A 17,150-nucleotide genomic window follows, 5' to 3' on the forward strand; every position below is an offset into this window, starting at 1 on the left:
CAGGGAGAAAGACTGCAGTTGAATGACAGGAAGAAGCTTCCATAATGAAGCACAGGGGTCTGTGCAGGAGGGGCTCTGGGAGAAGCCCCTCATCAGAGGCTTTGGACTTGGTGATGCAGATAATGGGGAAAACTCCTTCGCACAGACACGCCACGATGGTCCCAGGTTATCCCCACCTCCTGGGGCTCACATCCTCCTGTGCCCCCCTCTGCCTGAGTGTGGGTGGACCCCACGACCTGCTTCTAGCCCATCTGAGCATGCCACTTCCGCAATCACTCACAGGAGACTAATAGCCACTCGTTTCCTTGCTGGCCTTGGTGGAGCAAGTGGCCACAGAAGCGGCCCTGTCAGGGAGCTGGGCTGCCTCCAGCTAACAGCTGGCCAAAAACCTGAGGCCTCCGTCTGACAGCCCCCCAGAAGCTGAATCCTGCCAGCAACCACACAGCTGGGAAGCCCAACTTCCCACGGGGAGCCTCTGATGAGACCCCAGCCCCAGCTGACACCTGCACCCTGGGCAGAGGACCCAGCTAAGACATGCCAGACGCCTGAGCCACAGAAACGGAAATAACAAAGGCGTGCGTGTAAGCTGCTAAGCTGGTGGTAATATTGTTACACAGCAGTAGGTAACTAATACACCCTTTCAACTCCGATTCAGTAATCACCATGGAGATCACCCCAAACGTGGCTGCATCGGCGCAAATCCATTATCACCTCCACAAATACGGTCAAGTGCACTGAGGAGTTCTTAAGTCATGGGTCACTCAGTTTTATTTCCTTTCTGCCCTCAAGAACTCTCTAAGGAAGACACGATCTGACAGATTCTCTGTGCACAAGGAAACTTACCATACCCAGGAATATCATCTCTTCTTCTCTCTGTCGTTCGGTTTTTCTACATTGGTGGAAACCTCGCCAAACCTAAAAACAAAGAAATGGCTACTTGTTTAATACATTAAAAAAAAAAAAAACCCAGAGGAAACACGGTGGTACCGTTTCTCCCATATAAACTGCGTGTCCCCAAAGACATAATGACCATGCAGTGAAGGTCATACACGTGTGTGTGTTGATGGGATATTTTTCTGTGATCACAGGCAGCATTTCTGAAGAAAGACTGAATCACAGAAATGGCCTGTACTGCTATCTGAGGACCCCTGGGAACCCTGAGGCAGGTGCTTGTCCCAGTGCTGCCCTACTGAGCAGGGTGTACGGGGGCAGCCCCCTGACCCAGGGACCACACAGGAGCCACACAAGCCCACCCTGGTAGCAAAGACTGCGGACCCAGCAACAGCCTCACACCTGTTAGAATAGCTGTCATCAAAAGACAAGAGATAACAACTGCTGGTGAGGATGTGGAGAAAAGGGAGCCCTTGTGCGCTGTTGGTGGGTATGGAAATAGTCACAGCCACTATGGAAAACAGCACGGAGGGTCCTCAAAACAAATGGAAAATAGAACTACAAATAATCCAGCAATCCCACTTCTGAGGAGACACATCCAAAGGGAATGAAATTGGTCTCTCAAAGAGATATCTGCATTATTCACAATAGCCAAGACATGGAAACAGCCTAAGTGTCTATTGATGGATGGATGGATGGATAAAGAATGCAATGGAGTATTATTCAGCCACAAAAAAGAAGGACATCCTGCCAGTTGAGATTACATGGGTGGACCTTGAGGGCATTAAGTGAAATGAGTCGGACAGAGAACGACAAATACTGTACGCTCTCACTACATGTGGAATCTAATAATACCGAACCTGTCGATGTGTAGTGGCCTCGGGCTAGAGGTGAGGGAAATGGGTGAAGGTGGTCATGGGGGCAAACCCCCAGTTACAAGATGAATGAGTTCTGGGGATCCACTGCACAGCAGATGGCTGTATCGTGTACTTAAAGATTGAGGGTTGGTCTTCCATGTTCTCACTATAAGAAAAACTGGTGATTGTGTGAGGTGATGGATATGTTGTCTGACCCGACTGTGGTCAGCATTTTATAATCGTGTATCAAATCACGACGTACATCTTAAACTTGCACAAGGTTGTCTGTCAACTCAATCTCCATGAAGTTGAGGGACAAAAGAAGAGATGGCCTGTAATATTTGTTAGTGAGATTCCCCTACCTGAGTTTCTTCAAGAGAAACTTCTAGATTGCAGAAGGGTGGGGCTAGATCTCAGGGTGTCAATTCATGGTTTTAAAAGAAAAGTTTCTGCAGTAGTGTGGGGGAAATACAACACAGTAACATCCAAGAATTGTTCAACTGAAGTTATGAACTCAGATGCTTGTTTGAAACTTCACATCTCCAGAGACACTTGATGGAAAACTGTCTCTGATCGGTGCCCCCTCCACTCCCATTCTAATTCAAGTGGGGACATGAGTCCTGATCTGCTGGCTCCATTTTATGTCCTTGTACTTACTTTCTCTCCAGCCTAATTCTAATTTGTGTCACATTGCCATCTTTTGCATTTTCCTGTAAGCAACATAGTCTCCATTTGAAAAATGATGGAGTGTAATGAACGGTGTTCGTCTGACAAAGAGAAGGAAACCTCGAGGCCCGCTGTTAAGAGGAACATGGAGGTTCTGGTTACGGGAATTTTATGGGAATGGCACACACGTTGGCAAGCTAGCAATTATGAACGCTTGCAGGCCTCCTGTCTGTGCGTAAATGTATTTTTCAAAATTCATTAAGGATTTATATCCTCACTGAATTCTTAGCAACCTTCTTTCCAGTGATTATCAATGATCTTCAAAAACATTTGCTGAAAACGCCCTGTATTTTATACCTATGCATAATAAAATGTTAAAAACGTGACCAAGCTTAGGGAACCGTTTCCCCGTAGTAAGATAATCAATCTTTCTGGAATTTAATCCAGTTCTACTAAGGGTAGCACTTGGGAATTCTGCGTTTCGGAGCTGACCCCACCCCGGGACTTATCTCTAGCTGTCAGGCACCTTGTCCCCAAGCCCAGCCCCACGTTCGCACCTTCTGAATGCGCAGTGCGGCTGCTCCGACGTCTGCTATTCTGTCGCCGAGAGCCCTGGCGTGCCTGGCTCTGTGTTCTTGAAGGAAGATCTGCTTCATGAACATTGCTCTCAGGCGACCCTGCCGTGCCCTCTCTGCGATCTGGATTAATTTAACAGCCTCTTCCAGGGAGATACCCTTTGCAGGGCGTCTCTGTAAAATGCATTTGAGATAAGTCAATGTGTAAAAACGTTAGCTACGTCAATTGAGCCCAGAAACATCACACACTTACTTCCAAGCCAACCTTGCAAAGAGTTCCCAAACTGCTGATAAAGAGTATGAAGGCTGCTCAATAGGAATCACTTCCCCATGAATTATGGATAATTTGATAATTTTCCACGAGCAACCTGGGGTCCCATATTTAAGGATTCCTTAAGCTTTCCTCTGTCATTCCAAACAAAATACTAATTAGCTCCATAATATTTTAGGTTGGCAGCAAATTATACTAGGAATTCCAATAAAATGGATTCAATGCAACTTGAAATCGATATCAATGTTTCATTAACTTAATAGTGTAAACATAAATTAAAAACACATCTCTAATAGGAGAATTTAAAACATAAAACACACAGGAAGTAAAATGCTGACTTTAAAATCAATTATAGAATAATCTAGTGAATGCGACTAATATTAAAATCATCATAAGTGTATTCACTTTATAGGTGAAATGTCCTCCAGGATCTACAAATTTGCATTTTAAAACATCCAAATGCGATGGGTACTATAAAGGCAGAAAAATTGGGCGAGTGCAGTAAAATGCTGCCTGCAGACTTCAGGTACAGTATGTGTGTGTGTGTGGGGGAGAGTCCAGGGAGGGACGGTGCTGTTCTGGAAGGAAAGAGGGAGAAAGGAGAGCAAGGCTGCTGGGCATCAGAGGCCGGCGTGAGCTCTGAGTGGGCTCAGGTAGGGTTTCCAGGCAGGAATTCCCGCCCGTTCTCAGGAATTTTTTTTGCTTTCCCATTCCCGAATCCCGAGATATAAACTGTTTTCTGTTTTCCACAATGAATCATTTCCACAAAGTGACGGCCGATACTACCAACCACCGGGGTTCAAGGAGCCGATTTTCCCGATTTCCCAACTAACTTTTCTCAGGATTCAGGAATGGAAAAAGCAAAAAAAAATTCCTGAGAATGGGTGGGAATTCTCGCCCGGAAACCCTAGCAATAAATAGGAAAAAAGTCTGAGATACATTGTGAGTAGTACGTTTATTTACCATTTTGGGTATTACCGGGTTCAAGGAGCTGATTTTCCCGATGTTCTGACCAACTTTCCTCAGGATTCGGGAATGGGAAAGCAAAAAAATTTCACAAGAATGGGTGGGAATTCCCACCTGGAAACCCTAGGCTCAGGCCCAAGGCCCTCTGCATCCCTGGAGCGTGGGAGCAGCTGTGCACATGGCCTGGCTTGGGGAGAGCCTCGTGCATGGATGGGCAGAAGGGAGAGGCCGCTGGGATCCAAAACAGCAACCAAGCACGAGCTGAGTCCTTTTCCAGGCCTCGGGGGGCAGCATTGGCCACACATCAGGACCTGGTACAAGACACTGAGGTTCCAAGTGTGGGTGCTCCAATTCACCACCTGGGGGAAGGGTGCTGCTCTCCTCACACTGCATAGAATCCAGTTGTTTCTCAATTAGAAGCAGAAAAAGGAGGTTTTACAGATTATGGAAGAATGTTGGTTAAAATGATATACAAACCTTGCCAGAGAGTTCCAGTTCAGTGTCGGCTAATATTTGAGAAAGGATTTTCTCTCTTCCTTTTATTATTTCCAATTTCTCCTTCAAAAAATATTTGGGAATGGGAATATCTAATTGTTGCTAGAGAAGACAGAAAAATAAGCAAAAGAGCATTTTTGTCACAATTCCAGGGCTCACATCCATTTAAAATATACAATAAGGACATGTGCATTAAAGGACTGGCTTTACTTCCCATCCTTCTTTAAGAGATGATGAGGCCAATGGAGTGAAGAGAATGCGTTACTGCTAAGGAGACACAAATAAAATCAAAAGGAAAAACCGAAGCCACGTCCCTTGTTTTAATTACAGTAAAACTGCAGTAATTCATATCCGAGTTAGGCCCCAATTAACTAATAATAACAATGAATTTCTTTAAAGAAATATAATATAATCTCAGCCTACCTAAAATAATAATGCAAATTAGAAAAACAAAGTATTGAGCTATAGAGACCTTTGAATTAAACCTAATCATTTATCATTAGCACCATCAACTATTTGTACATAAGTGGTCACAATTTTTTCTAATAATTTGATTTTATTTTTACCTGGTTTTAAATTACCCCATTACAAAGATTATTTAAAAATTAATTTGTGGGGGCAGCCGGATGGCTCAGTTGGTTAGAGCACGAGCTCTGAATGAAAGGGTTGCCGGTTCAATTCCCACATGGGCCAGTGAGCTGCGTCCTCCACAACTAGATTGAAGACAATGAGCTGCCACTGAGCTTCCGGAGGGGTGGCTGGATGGCTCAGTTGGTTAGAGCGCGAGCTCTCAGCAACAAGGTTGCCGGTTCAATTCCCACATGGGATGGTGAGCTGTGCCCCCGCAACTAAAGATTGAAAACGGCAACTGGAGTTAGAGCTGGGCTGCGCCCTCCACAACTAGATTGAAGGACAACTACTTGGAGCTAATGGGCCCTGGAGAAACACACTATCCCCCAATATTCCCCAATAAAATGTATATTAAAAATTAATTTGCTTTCTTAGAAAACTTATTTTTACACAATAAATATAACCTTCTATTCTTCACTTTTGTATATTAACAAATATTTCAAATTAGTGGAGGTCAAATGAATACACACAGTTTAAGTTCCATCATCAGGAGTGTACAAGGGTTATTAAAGGGTATGGGTGGGCCCTTGGCCAGACCCTATGTCCTAGATATTCTTTCAGACACTCCTGGCTGCCTTCTGGTAGACCAGTTGATCGGAGAGAGCTAAGGTTCTTGTCTTCAGGGTCAGGTCTCTTTTTTTCCCCATTCCGGTGTGATTCTCCACACTCTTCTCCCAAACCAGGGCATTTTGAACAAGGCTTCCCTTAAACAAGCATCAGAGCATAAAGGGGTGTTTTTCTGAGGACTTGGTTGTGATGGTATCCCTAGCACTTCTGGGAGGTGGCAATAGTTTTTGAAAACCAAACCTTTCTTAGACTAATGGAGCATTTGGAGTGAACTAAGTGTGAATTTCCAGGGCCCAGTGGCCTGGGGATGGAGGACAGTCAGAGGAGAATGACTACTGTTTATGTTGTGATTTTATTTATTTATTTATTTATTTATTTATTTTTTAAAGTACTTAGTTTATTAGTCCTCTCATGAAAAATCTGCTCAATCACCAGTCACTGACGAATCTTTACTCCTTCTGTCATCCAATCTCCACCTCACTTTTTGCCAACACCAACATTGGCCTTTGCAGTCCCCCTAACTTTCTTCATTCTGTTCTTGCGTTCCTTTCGCTGTTTTCTTGAGGTCTTTTTCTTCTCATACAGGCCGTGTCTTGCAAGTCTATGTTTGGGTTCATTTTTCTTTGCATAATCCAGAGAATCATAAATCGTGCCAAAGCCAGTTGTCTTGGCACCACCGAAATGGGTTCTGAATCCAAATACAAAGATGCCATCTGGTGTGGTCTTGTACATTTTGGCCAGTTTTTCCCAAATTTCTGGCTTAGGTACTGTTGCCTTCCCAGGGTGAAGGACGTCGATGACCATCTGTTTCCGTTGAAGTAGTCTATTGGTCATGAACTTCCTGGTCCGAATAGTTACTGTGTCGTTCGTGATGGCAGCGGGCCTGATTTTATTTATTGATAAGCATGTTCAAGTGTTGTACTTTTCTAAATTTTAAGGCAAAACTTTATTGACATGGCTCCATCGGGTCCATTTAGGCCAAAAATTATAAATAGGATTTTGAGGGTGAGGAAACAGAGCAGTTGAGCCTGGGAGAGGCAGGAAGACAGATGTCGGCTGCTTTGGCCTTACTGCTGGATCTCCACCCCCGACCTGGTTTATGTCCACTGCAGAGACCATGGGGGTTCCAGTCTCTGTGGGGTGGAATCAAGGAAACTTCTGGTGGCAGAGAAACTCCTGCATGTTTCTCGACATTAGGGGACCTCTTTGGGAAGGCTCCTTATGTGGCAGGTTCCAGAAACAGTCTTCTGGCTAGTTTAGCTAAAAGGGGACACTGATAGAAGGACTTGGGACCTTGTGGAACCAGGGCAGGAACGTGGCTGAATGTCTGTCAGCAACACGGGTGTGTCCAGGGATGAAGATACCTCCAGGACTCGGCCATTTGTTTCTGCTCCTCTTGGTGAGTCTGCTTTGTTCTCCTTTTCTCTTTCTTCCTCTTCCTATCTGAACAGCAGCAGCTTCCATTCTTCTGAGTATTTGGTGAACAAAGTCTCTGACTACTTACAAGTTTGGGAGACTACAGTTCAGACCCCGAGACAGAAACGGGTCTCTCTGTCCTGGTTCAGAATCTCTCCAGGGAGGACTAGATGGGGCAGCTGCAAAGGTGCCTATCCCTGAACCAATCAGCAGTGGTCAGTGGTGCCGGTCATATTGTACAAATAACTGGGTGCTGGCCCAGCAAGACACAGGGGAGCTGCGGGCTACGTGGGTGACAAAGCCACAGAAGCCCAGACACAGAGGATGCTGGGTGGTCTAGGGTTCCACCATGAAATGCAGGACTGGGTCACACAGAAGTTCCCGGAGGCTGGTGTGTCTCTCTGGCCAGGGCATTGTTTATGGAGTGCATGTTTCTGATGCTGGATGTACCCTCTAATCAGCTGGACTTCAGTGTCGTCACATGGTTCAATCCACACCTTCCAGGTCTGGCAGTAAGCACTGTGGATAGTGTCCTGCTACAAAGGCTTCCTGGGTGATGTCACCCATTCATCACCCCTCTCAAGGTTCAGTGGCTCCATCACCCCTCCCAAGGCCCACTGGCTCCATTATCCCTCTCAAGGCCCAGTGGCTCCATCATCCCTCCCAATGCCATGCCTCCAAGAAGATGAACCAGGCAAAGCAGAGAGTTGACCAAAGCAGTAAGAAAAGCAGGGAAAACTGAAGGCGCCCACCATATAAATTTCACAAACTTCTTATTTCTTAAATATAGGAATATTATTTAATATGCTTGGAATTAAATTAATAAATTTAATGTTACTTTATTAATTAAGTTTAGGAATATGATTTAATGACTATTTGTTTCACATTACTCTAAGCTGTTCATGATATTTTCACACGGGCAAGTAAAGTACACCTGACCTAAAAAGCCTGGTGCTTTAATCCATGTTCTCATAAATGAATATAATAAACATGAAAGTTTTAGAATGATCTTCAACATTTCGTTCATTTCAGTTATTCTCTTTAGTCCGTTCTAATAAAATGCACCATTAAGGTTAGAAAAACATAAAATTATAGAAGCCTAATTATTTTCGGAAGGAAGAAACATTAAACCCCATGTAGAAAATTAAACACTTTCTCCTTTTAATTTTATTTCAGGAAACGTTCCTTTCAAAATGAAGCCTGAACTCATGGGACCACGATACTGAAGGGAGGTGTCCACCGGTCCCTGGCAGACTTGGCCGGACAGAGCCTCAGAAGAGATCCTGGGGACAGGCAGTGAAGGGCTGAGGGCAGCAGCCAGGCCCAGTGCTCACAGGACGGCGCTGGTGACAGGTGACAGCAGGGAGAGCTCCTGGGCCTCAGACAGAGAGGGAACCCTTTAGTGTTGGAGGTTCAAAGGCCCATAGCTGTACATCTCCCCCATGCCCCCACCCGAGTCATCACTGACCCAAAGCAAAGGAGGAGGTGCTTCTACCTGGGGGTAAGAAACCAGCAACCAGAGGCTACTCATCCAGAAGATGATGGGCAAACAAAGTTGAGAGAGAGAGTTTCTTCGGAAAAAGAAGTAGGGGTGTTGCGATTGAACATCGGGAGGCTTTTTGCCACAGGATATTTGGAAAGGGGTTGGCCTCCTCCAGTCCAACAGGCCTGGACACCATGGTGACAAGGAAGGCCCAATGGCCTTAGTGTCCAACACACACAAAGACTGCAAGGATTCATCTACACCCCAAACTGGGAAACCCAGGATGGTCTAACCGAAGGACTACGCGTCCATCTCTTAACACAATAGCCAACTAGTAACTATGTCTGACAGTCTGTAAAGTACTGGTTACAGGCCTACTTATCCCATTTAAAACCAAAACTAATGAGGAAAAAACCCGAGTACTTACAGGGGCTAACTTCAGATCCTGTAAGATGTCATCAAAGTAATGGAACTCAGTTAATTCCAGTTCAACCATTTCATTCTTCAGTTCCAGAATGCGACCCATCACTCCATCCAGGATTTTTCGGATCAGTATTCGTTTCTGCGGATGGACGATCTGGTCATAGACATTCTCTAGGTTTCTGAAGATCTGCACATATTTTATGTAGAAGGTGGCTAACGTCTGGAAGATGAAAACTGGATTTCTCTGTGGTTCTGTTATCTTCTGAGACTCTTTATCAAGCAAAGAATTGAGGGCTTCTTGGGTCTGATGCCACATCTGATTATACATCCTGAGGAAAGACACAGTGTTTAGCTGAAACAATCAGCAACAATTACTCTGTCAGGCACACACGTGAGGCTTATCGCATAACAAAATGTAACTCATCATGAAATGAGAGCTAAGAGTACTGCATAGTTACCAGGGTCTTTGGACAAACTTTTGATGTGCATATGACTTCTGGATATGACCACTGCTATTATTATCAACTAAACAGTTTAAATAGCTTTTCATCTAAGTGACATACAGTGAATCCTCACCACCCGCCAAACCAGTACTGAAGTTGATAACCAGACAACCGTGTTGCCCCCAAAATAAGACCGGACCGGGTCTTATATTAATTTTTGCCTCAAAAGATGCATTAGGGCTTATGCTTAGGGCATGTCATCCTGAAAAATCGTGCTACGGCTTATTTTCCAGTTAGGTCTTATTTTCAGGGAAACACGGTAGTGAACCGATTTTCCATACCCACAGATGGTGGACCATAAATGGGAACAACCACTTTGGGAACTAATTCAGTATTATCTTGTCAAGTTGCACATGTGCCTACCCTGTGAAGGAGTAATTACACCCCAGAGAAATGCTAATTAATCTGAATCAAGAATGACCACAGCAACATTTCCTTATAACAGCGAAAACCTGGAGATGACCCAAACGTCCATCAACGAGAATGGATACATGAAAAGCACATTCACCATCAGACTATTACACAGCCATGAACGATGAATGAATTACAGCTATGAGCACCAACTATGGATCTTACAACTGTAACGTAGAGAGGAAAGGGCAAGATGCAGATGCAGCCAGAAAGGCTGACCTCTACGGACTGCTTCAGAGGGCTTCCTGGCCCTCGGCTCCCAACGGCTGCGACAGTACAGGCGCAGACAAGAAGCTGGAGGGTGAGTGGGGGTGTGTCCTCTCCCACTGTCTCCCTGGTGCGTCAAATGGTTGGGAGACTCCTTCTACCGAAGGCTTAGGGTGGTGACGGCTCTGGTGGTGCCGGCTTCAGGACACCACATCATCCCTTATTGGTTTCCCTAGACTCTGCTCACACCTTTGTCATTGGCCCCCCTTTCGAATGTGCTATTCTTTTCCTGTTGTGACTCTGACCAATACATTCACGGCAGAGATTTTTGATAAAAAATTTGGGGGCCGGCCCGGTGGCTCAGGCGGTTGGAGCTCCGTGCTCCTAACTCTGAAGGCTGCCAATTTGATTCCCACATGGGCCAGTGGGCTCTCAACCACAAAGTTGTCAGTTTAATTCCTTGAGTCCCACAAGGGATGGTGGGCTCCGCCCCCTGCAACTAAGATTGAACACAGAATCTTGAGAGCTGCCGCTGAGCTCCCAGATGGCTCAGTTGGTTGGAGTGCGTCCTCTCAACCACAAGGTTGCCGGTTCGACTCCCACAAGGGATGGTGGGCTGTGCCCCCTGTAACTAGAAAATGGCAACTGGACCTGGAGCTGAGCTGCGCCCTCCACAACTAAGACTGAAAGGACAACAACTTGAAGCTGAACAGCACCCTCCACAACTAAGATTGAAAGGACAACAACTTGACTTGGAAAAAAGGCTGGAAGTACATACTGTTCCCCAATAACAATAAAGTCTTGTTCCCCTTTCCCCAATACAATCTAAAAAAAAAAATTGGGGGTGATTTTGTTTGTTTGTTTGTTTTTTTAATCCAAGGAATGAAAAGCTAACTGGAAGTATGCCTGGGGAGGGGCTTATCAGGTTGGCTTGGTGGGGGGGGCGTTAGGTGGGGGGGACGGGGCCAGGAGCCTGGCTGGTCTCTCTCGGGTGTCATCTATTACGTCTTTCCTGTGAGGGCAACTCCAGTCTCCTGCCTGCAAAGCAAGTGGGCCAGGACTCTCACCTCCTCTTCGCGGTCAGTTTGGTCTCTCATCCCCACGCTCACCTCTGCCTGGTGTGCCCAGCCTGCCTGCACGGGCCTCTTCCCCAGGAAGGGAGCAGCTCAGCGCCTGCCCCTGGGGTCCAAATGGCCCTGGTGCGGATATACAACCAGTCCTCCCACTTTCAGCCCCAGCTCAGAGCGACCAGCCCTTGCCCTCTCTTCCCAGGGTTCGGCTGGGACTATGGCTTGTTCCCTCCCCCTCTGCAGCCCCCCATGTCCAGCTCTCCACCCTGCCTCCTCCCCTCCCTCTGCGAGTCCTTTCCCTCCTCCGACATTTTTGTGACAGCCCTTGTCAAGTGTTCCGATGTCCTCCTGGCCTTCGTGTGATTATAGCTTTTTAATTCCTTTACTGCCATTTTGGAGGTGATTCAGGAGCAGATGGAAATACATATGCTTGTTCAATCTGGGAGCCCCTCCTCAGCCTTCCCAAGGTCATTACCAGGCATCCCAGCAAGTACTGTGCTCTGGTCCACTACCTGACCTTCCTCACACATGCCCCGCACGTTCTGATGAATAAGAAATTGTGAACATCACTACTGGAACTCTGACCACACACCACCTTCTGTCCTTCCGTGACCCCGGTGACATTCCATGAAAAGGGGCTCCTGTTACCCCCATGGAGGAGGGGAGAAGGATACGACTTGCTCCTGAGTGGCAAGGCCAGCGTTTGAACCCAGGTCTCATGAGTCTAAGCTCGGAGCCATTATTCAACACTGAACCATCATCTCTATCTCTACCAAACATAGAAGAACCACCATCACCACCACCAAGTACACAAAGGTAATTTTTGTCAACATGATGGGTGAGAGATAGACTCTCACTGTTTTAATGTCCGTTCACCTGATGGCTGATGAGGCAAAATAGCTTTTCACTTGCATACTGGGCATTTGTAAAGGCTGTTCTTTGAACTGTTTATCCATCTGTGTTGCCTGTTTCTACATTGGCTTGTTTTCCTACTAACTGATGGGGCTTCTTTATACATTCTGAGTATGTATGCGTTCTGTGCTTGCCTTTGGACTCAGCAGCTGGTTTCTCACTAAGACATAGAGCGGGCTGTGGGGACTCGCCCTCTGCCTGTGTCCCGGTGGGAAGGGCAGTACCACCTGGCTCCACCGTGCCCTGGGGCACACTGCCCACCCCAGTGCCAGAGCCTGGCTAGCCTCCTGGTTTGGCCTGCTCACTGCTGGGGGGTTCCACTCCTCCTGGTGCACAGAACTGCAACTTGGATTAAAAAACTCCAAGTTTTGAATTTTTCAATTCAAAATATTTTTATTTAATTTAAAATTAGACTATCAAATCTATAAATGTGTACTATTAGTATACTATAAATTAATATACATTCAAAATAAAAATGGAACTATTAAAAGATTAACTTTCTAAATAAAAAAATTTAAAAATACTTTAAAAATAATTTTGTTATCTATTATTTTTTATGTACTTGGAGCAGAGAGGGGAGACTTTCATCTTCCTGACCCAAAGTTAAAAGCTTCTCTTGATGTGAAAAGTCTTTTAGATTCAGATGTAACACATTTATATAATATCAGTCACGTTTTACGTGCTTTACATCCAGAAGGTGCCAAAAAAATGTATACATATTTTAAGAAAGGAAAAAACTGTATTAAAATTGTAATACTCAATATATATCGATAACAAAAGATGAATACAAATTATGTGTATACATTTTTTGGGCACCCCCGGTACATTAGCTCATGTAATTCTCAACACCCCAATGATATAGGCATAACTATTATTATTATTATTATTATTATTATTATTATTATTCCAGTTTATAGATGTGGAAACTGAGACACAGAGACATTATTCCCCAGAGTTGTGCAATTTGAATGCAGGATTTGCACCCAGGCAGTCTGGCTGTGGAGTTCATGTGCTGAACCCCTAAACTTTATTGCCTCATGTTCATCAAGGTGAAAGCAAGTGAGGATGACACATCATGTGGCATAAATGTGATGGACACCACAAGAAAACAAAGATTTATAGCCCCAAATGCCTCACTGTTCCTCCGCTGTCTCCCTGAGTTTACATACCGAATATTGCCTCTGGCACCCCATCGGCTGGGTTCAAGTACCAGATTTCTTCAAACTTAGCAATATTCAAAAACATTGCTCGTGAAAGAGCACTCTTTTAGATAAGTCTATTATAAAAAGGAACGCCACAACCAGAAAGTTAGAATTTCCTTTAGCCCCAGACATTTCACTCCGTGCATAATAAATAGCTAAGAAACAGTTCTGTTTACCAGAAACAACCCCACAAAAGAAGAGCGACAGCCAAAGCAGCGCCTTCTGCCTGTGTAAAGCATCTGGAACATTTTGGCAATTCTGTTTCTCATGCCTCAAAAAGAGCAACAGCAAGAGGATAGCAGGAAGCCAAGCTGTACCATGGATAACAATAAGCAGAGGCTTCTCGACATCTGCCTGGAGCATATAAAGCTGTGGAGGGTCCAGAGTTGAGCAGATGCCTAGTCTGCCAAAGCCCAGCCTTCCAGCATCTGAGCGGGGCAGCGGACCCGGAGTGTCCAATCGGACTGGTGACACCGGCTGTGCATACCAAGAGGCTCAACAAATGTGCACAGAAAACAGAAAAGCGCCTGGTGCGTTGTGTGGGTTCAACGGGCTTTCGGGCCTCAACCTGTCAGGACAAGAGAACAGAAGAAAAGTACAGGCTAATTTTGGGTAAACTTGGATCTGAAATTCCACTTAGCAAACAGAACACAGCGCCAGATCAAAAGAATCGTTCTCTCTGACCGAGGAGGGGGTCATCTCAGGCATTCCGGAGACTTAAACAGAAAGCTGAACTAAACAGAGCGACAGAACAGTGAAAACTGGAGTTGATTTCCACAGATGCCAAGAAGACGCCCAATTAATTTTAATTTATGGCACACGCTTGATCAAGAATGCTATCTCCACACTCCAAAGAATAATAGATGGTGATGACTGCTTCCAAAGGCTGAAAACCAGAGACCAAAAGTAATTTCAGTAAAGAAACAGTAGAAACATACCCTAAACGTAGCAGTAAGGATGAGGCAGATATAAAAGTGACTGATGTAAAAGATTTAGAAAGCTGCTTATAAATGACACTATTGCAGAATCCAAGGAAATCCCCCATCATAAGAAGTCAGTTAGGGGTGACAACTGTCACTCCAGTAAACTTGAATTGAAAAAACAAAAAAGAAGTCAGTTGGTGCAGCAAAGTCGCAAGACACAGATAAAATGCATGAAAACTAAACGCAGAGAAAAATAAAAAAAGAAAACCCCATTCATAGTACCGATAAGGAACATTAAACATGCAAGAATTAACACGAGCTGGAGAAAATCCCAGAATGCTAGCTGAAGTTCAGAATAGGCAGAAGGCGATGTCTGCTTCTGCCTGAAGAGGCCAGAGACAAAGAAAGCAGGCTCCTGAGGTGCACGTGCAGGTTTAATACCCCCAAGAATTTGGTCACAATGTAGTGCAGACTCTATAAATAAATCCAGTTCTAATTTCTACATGTGGGGGTGCAGTGGATAAAAGAGTGAAGGACATCGCAGCAGACTTCAAAGCATTTCACACACCTATAAGCATTAAGGTGATCAGACCATCACAGAGCCTCAAACCCATCCATAGCAAGGGGTCTTGGGTAGCGGGGCTTCCACCAGGGGAATGACAGCCAGCCACGTGAGGGGAATGGGACACACCTAGCATTTAACAACGTCTAGATTGCTTTGGGGCAGACCCCGGCAGTCCTTGGTGCCCCAGGTCAGTGCACTCATTGGCTTCCACCCGGGTCCAAGAAGCAGAAACCCCTCCAGGGCCAGGGTGGAGCTGACGTCTAACTGGAACTTTTGGCTGCAGACCGTCCTGGTGGCCTGAGCCTTCCAAGTCCTGCCATTTGGGCTGCAGCCTCTCTCTTCCTCTCCCACTGCGGTTCCACTGCCCCTCGCTGGGGAGACCAGGCAAAGGTTGTTGGCTGATGGGGACATATTTAGTAGTGACGTGAGCACGCCGGCCCTGCATCACAACTCGCTAGTCTGGAGATTGACCTTGGCCTCAGTGCTTTCCACGTGTGTTCACTGGCCACAACCCCACCACTCCCTGGACCGCGAGGGCCTTGGTCACCGGGTCTCGGCCAGGCCAGCCCATGGAGCCCCCATCTCCCTCGAAGCCGCAGTCGGCTTGAGCCCCAGCCCACATTGCTGCCCTAAGGTCTCAGCAGCCTTCCACTGAGCCAGGCCCGTGAAAATAACGTGAGACAAGGGATGTGGCCAGATGATTTTTAAATAAGAGAACTACCGAGCTATAATTCACATATGATAAAGTCACCCTTTTAAAGTGCAGTGATCAGTGGGTTTTAGTGTTTTCCCAGAGTCGTGCAACTATCCTGTCTTTCGGATTTCAGCATATTTCATCACCCCTGTGCTGATCGCCCAGATGCAGTCACTCCATTTGCCATGTTCCCATGTTCCCCAGCTCCCGGTGACCACTCATCTAATTTCTGTTTATTTGCCTATTTTGGACATTGCGTGTAGTGGAATCACAGGATACGTGGTCCTTTGTGACCTGCTCCTTTCACTTGGTGTAACGTTTTCCGTTTTCCGAGTTCATCTGTTTTGCAGCGTGTGTCAGGACTTAGGTTTCTTTTTGCTGCCAAACGATGTTTCATCGCATGTATACAGCACATTTCGTGTAGCCGTGCATCAGCGGCTGGACAGGTGGGTCCATCTGCCTCCTGGCTATCGTGACTGACGCTGCCGTGAGCATTCCTGTACAGGTGTCTCTGGGCGCATGTGTTTTCATTTCCCTTGGGCATGGCGAGGTGGCTTTTAAAGGTAAAAGTGCTCCAAGTTTAAAATCAGAACCTGCTTCCTGAGGTAGTTGGTCTCAGGAAGGTCACGTAACCTCTGTGCCTTGACTTCCTCAAGGGCAAAGCTGGATACTGATTTGGAAGGTTCCCTGGACACCCCAAAGGATTACTGTGGGATGGGATAACAGATGTGAAAGTGTTCTGGAAATTTTAAATGCGCCTTGTAAGGAGAAGGTCGTATTTTATCCATGGGACGACTCAGAATTTTTTTTGAAGTTCATGATTGGTTTCAGACTTGAGCATATGACCTAGAAATGTCACTGATATTGAAACCAGGAGGGTTGTGGGTGAAGAAGACTGAATATGACAGTTGAAAAAGACCAGATTGTTATTTCTATAGCTTGGCAGGTTTCCTAAAACGGGAAGGGCGGGGAAGACATGAATATTTAGACATACTATGCACTTCGATAGAAAATCTAAATACTGCAAAATGGGAATTCTCACCAAGTTATATGATACATGCTAAACCTTCACATTCTTCCTATATTGCCTATTTGTTAATTCTCTTTGTAGAATATTCCCTGAGCCTTTTGTTCTAAGGGAGGCCTGGTTGTTCCCTAGGGTCACAGCTTCCCCTGCAGCCTTCTCGGGGAGGCACCTTTTCTTTCACAGGTGTGGAGTTGGGTCAAAGGGCTTCCTTCCTCCTCAATGCCAGTCCAGAACATTCTCTCCTCTCCCCTGACACTCCCATAGATTTGAACCTCATTCCATCAGATGGTTTTGCCCACTGCCCCACCGTCTTTCCAGGCTCCCCCCACAGCCACAGGACATCTACCCAGTAACAGCATCTTATGACAGACTCTCCTCGGCCTCTTCACTGGATCC

At 45.7% G+C, this 17,150-nt stretch overlaps 2 protein-coding genes across 3 annotated transcripts in view; both read right to left on the bottom strand.

Annotated features, from left to right (window-relative positions):
• DRC11 (dynein regulatory complex subunit 11) overlaps positions 1-17,150 on the bottom strand; it is a 133,028-nt gene that overhangs the window by 113,739 nt on the left and 2,139 nt on the right. For both annotated transcript variants that reach the window (XM_081051929.1, XM_081051928.1), the window contains exons 2-5: positions 9,245-9,569; positions 4,704-4,823; positions 2,972-3,163; positions 844-915 (exon numbers count right to left, since the gene is read on the bottom strand). In XM_081051929.1, coding sequence (XP_080908055.1) covers positions 844-915; positions 2,972-3,163; positions 4,704-4,823; positions 9,245-9,569 — 709 coding nt within the window. The remainder of the gene's footprint in view (positions 1-843; positions 916-2,971; positions 3,164-4,703; positions 4,824-9,244; positions 9,570-17,150) is intronic.
• Positions 6,310-6,752, bottom strand: LOC308499093 (small ribosomal subunit protein eS24-like; the record flags this gene model as incomplete). The annotated part of the gene is made up of 1 exon (XM_081051930.1): positions 6,310-6,752. One exon carries the CDS (start codon positions 6,750-6,752, stop codon positions 6,396-6,398), a length of 357 nt encoding a protein of 118 aa, XP_080908056.1. The 3' UTR covers positions 6,310-6,395.

The sequence above is a fragment of the Rhinolophus hipposideros genome (genome assembly GCF_964194185.1).
Source record: "Rhinolophus hipposideros genome assembly, chromosome: 6".
NCBI classification, from domain to species: domain Eukaryota; kingdom Metazoa; phylum Chordata; class Mammalia; order Chiroptera; family Rhinolophidae; genus Rhinolophus; species Rhinolophus hipposideros.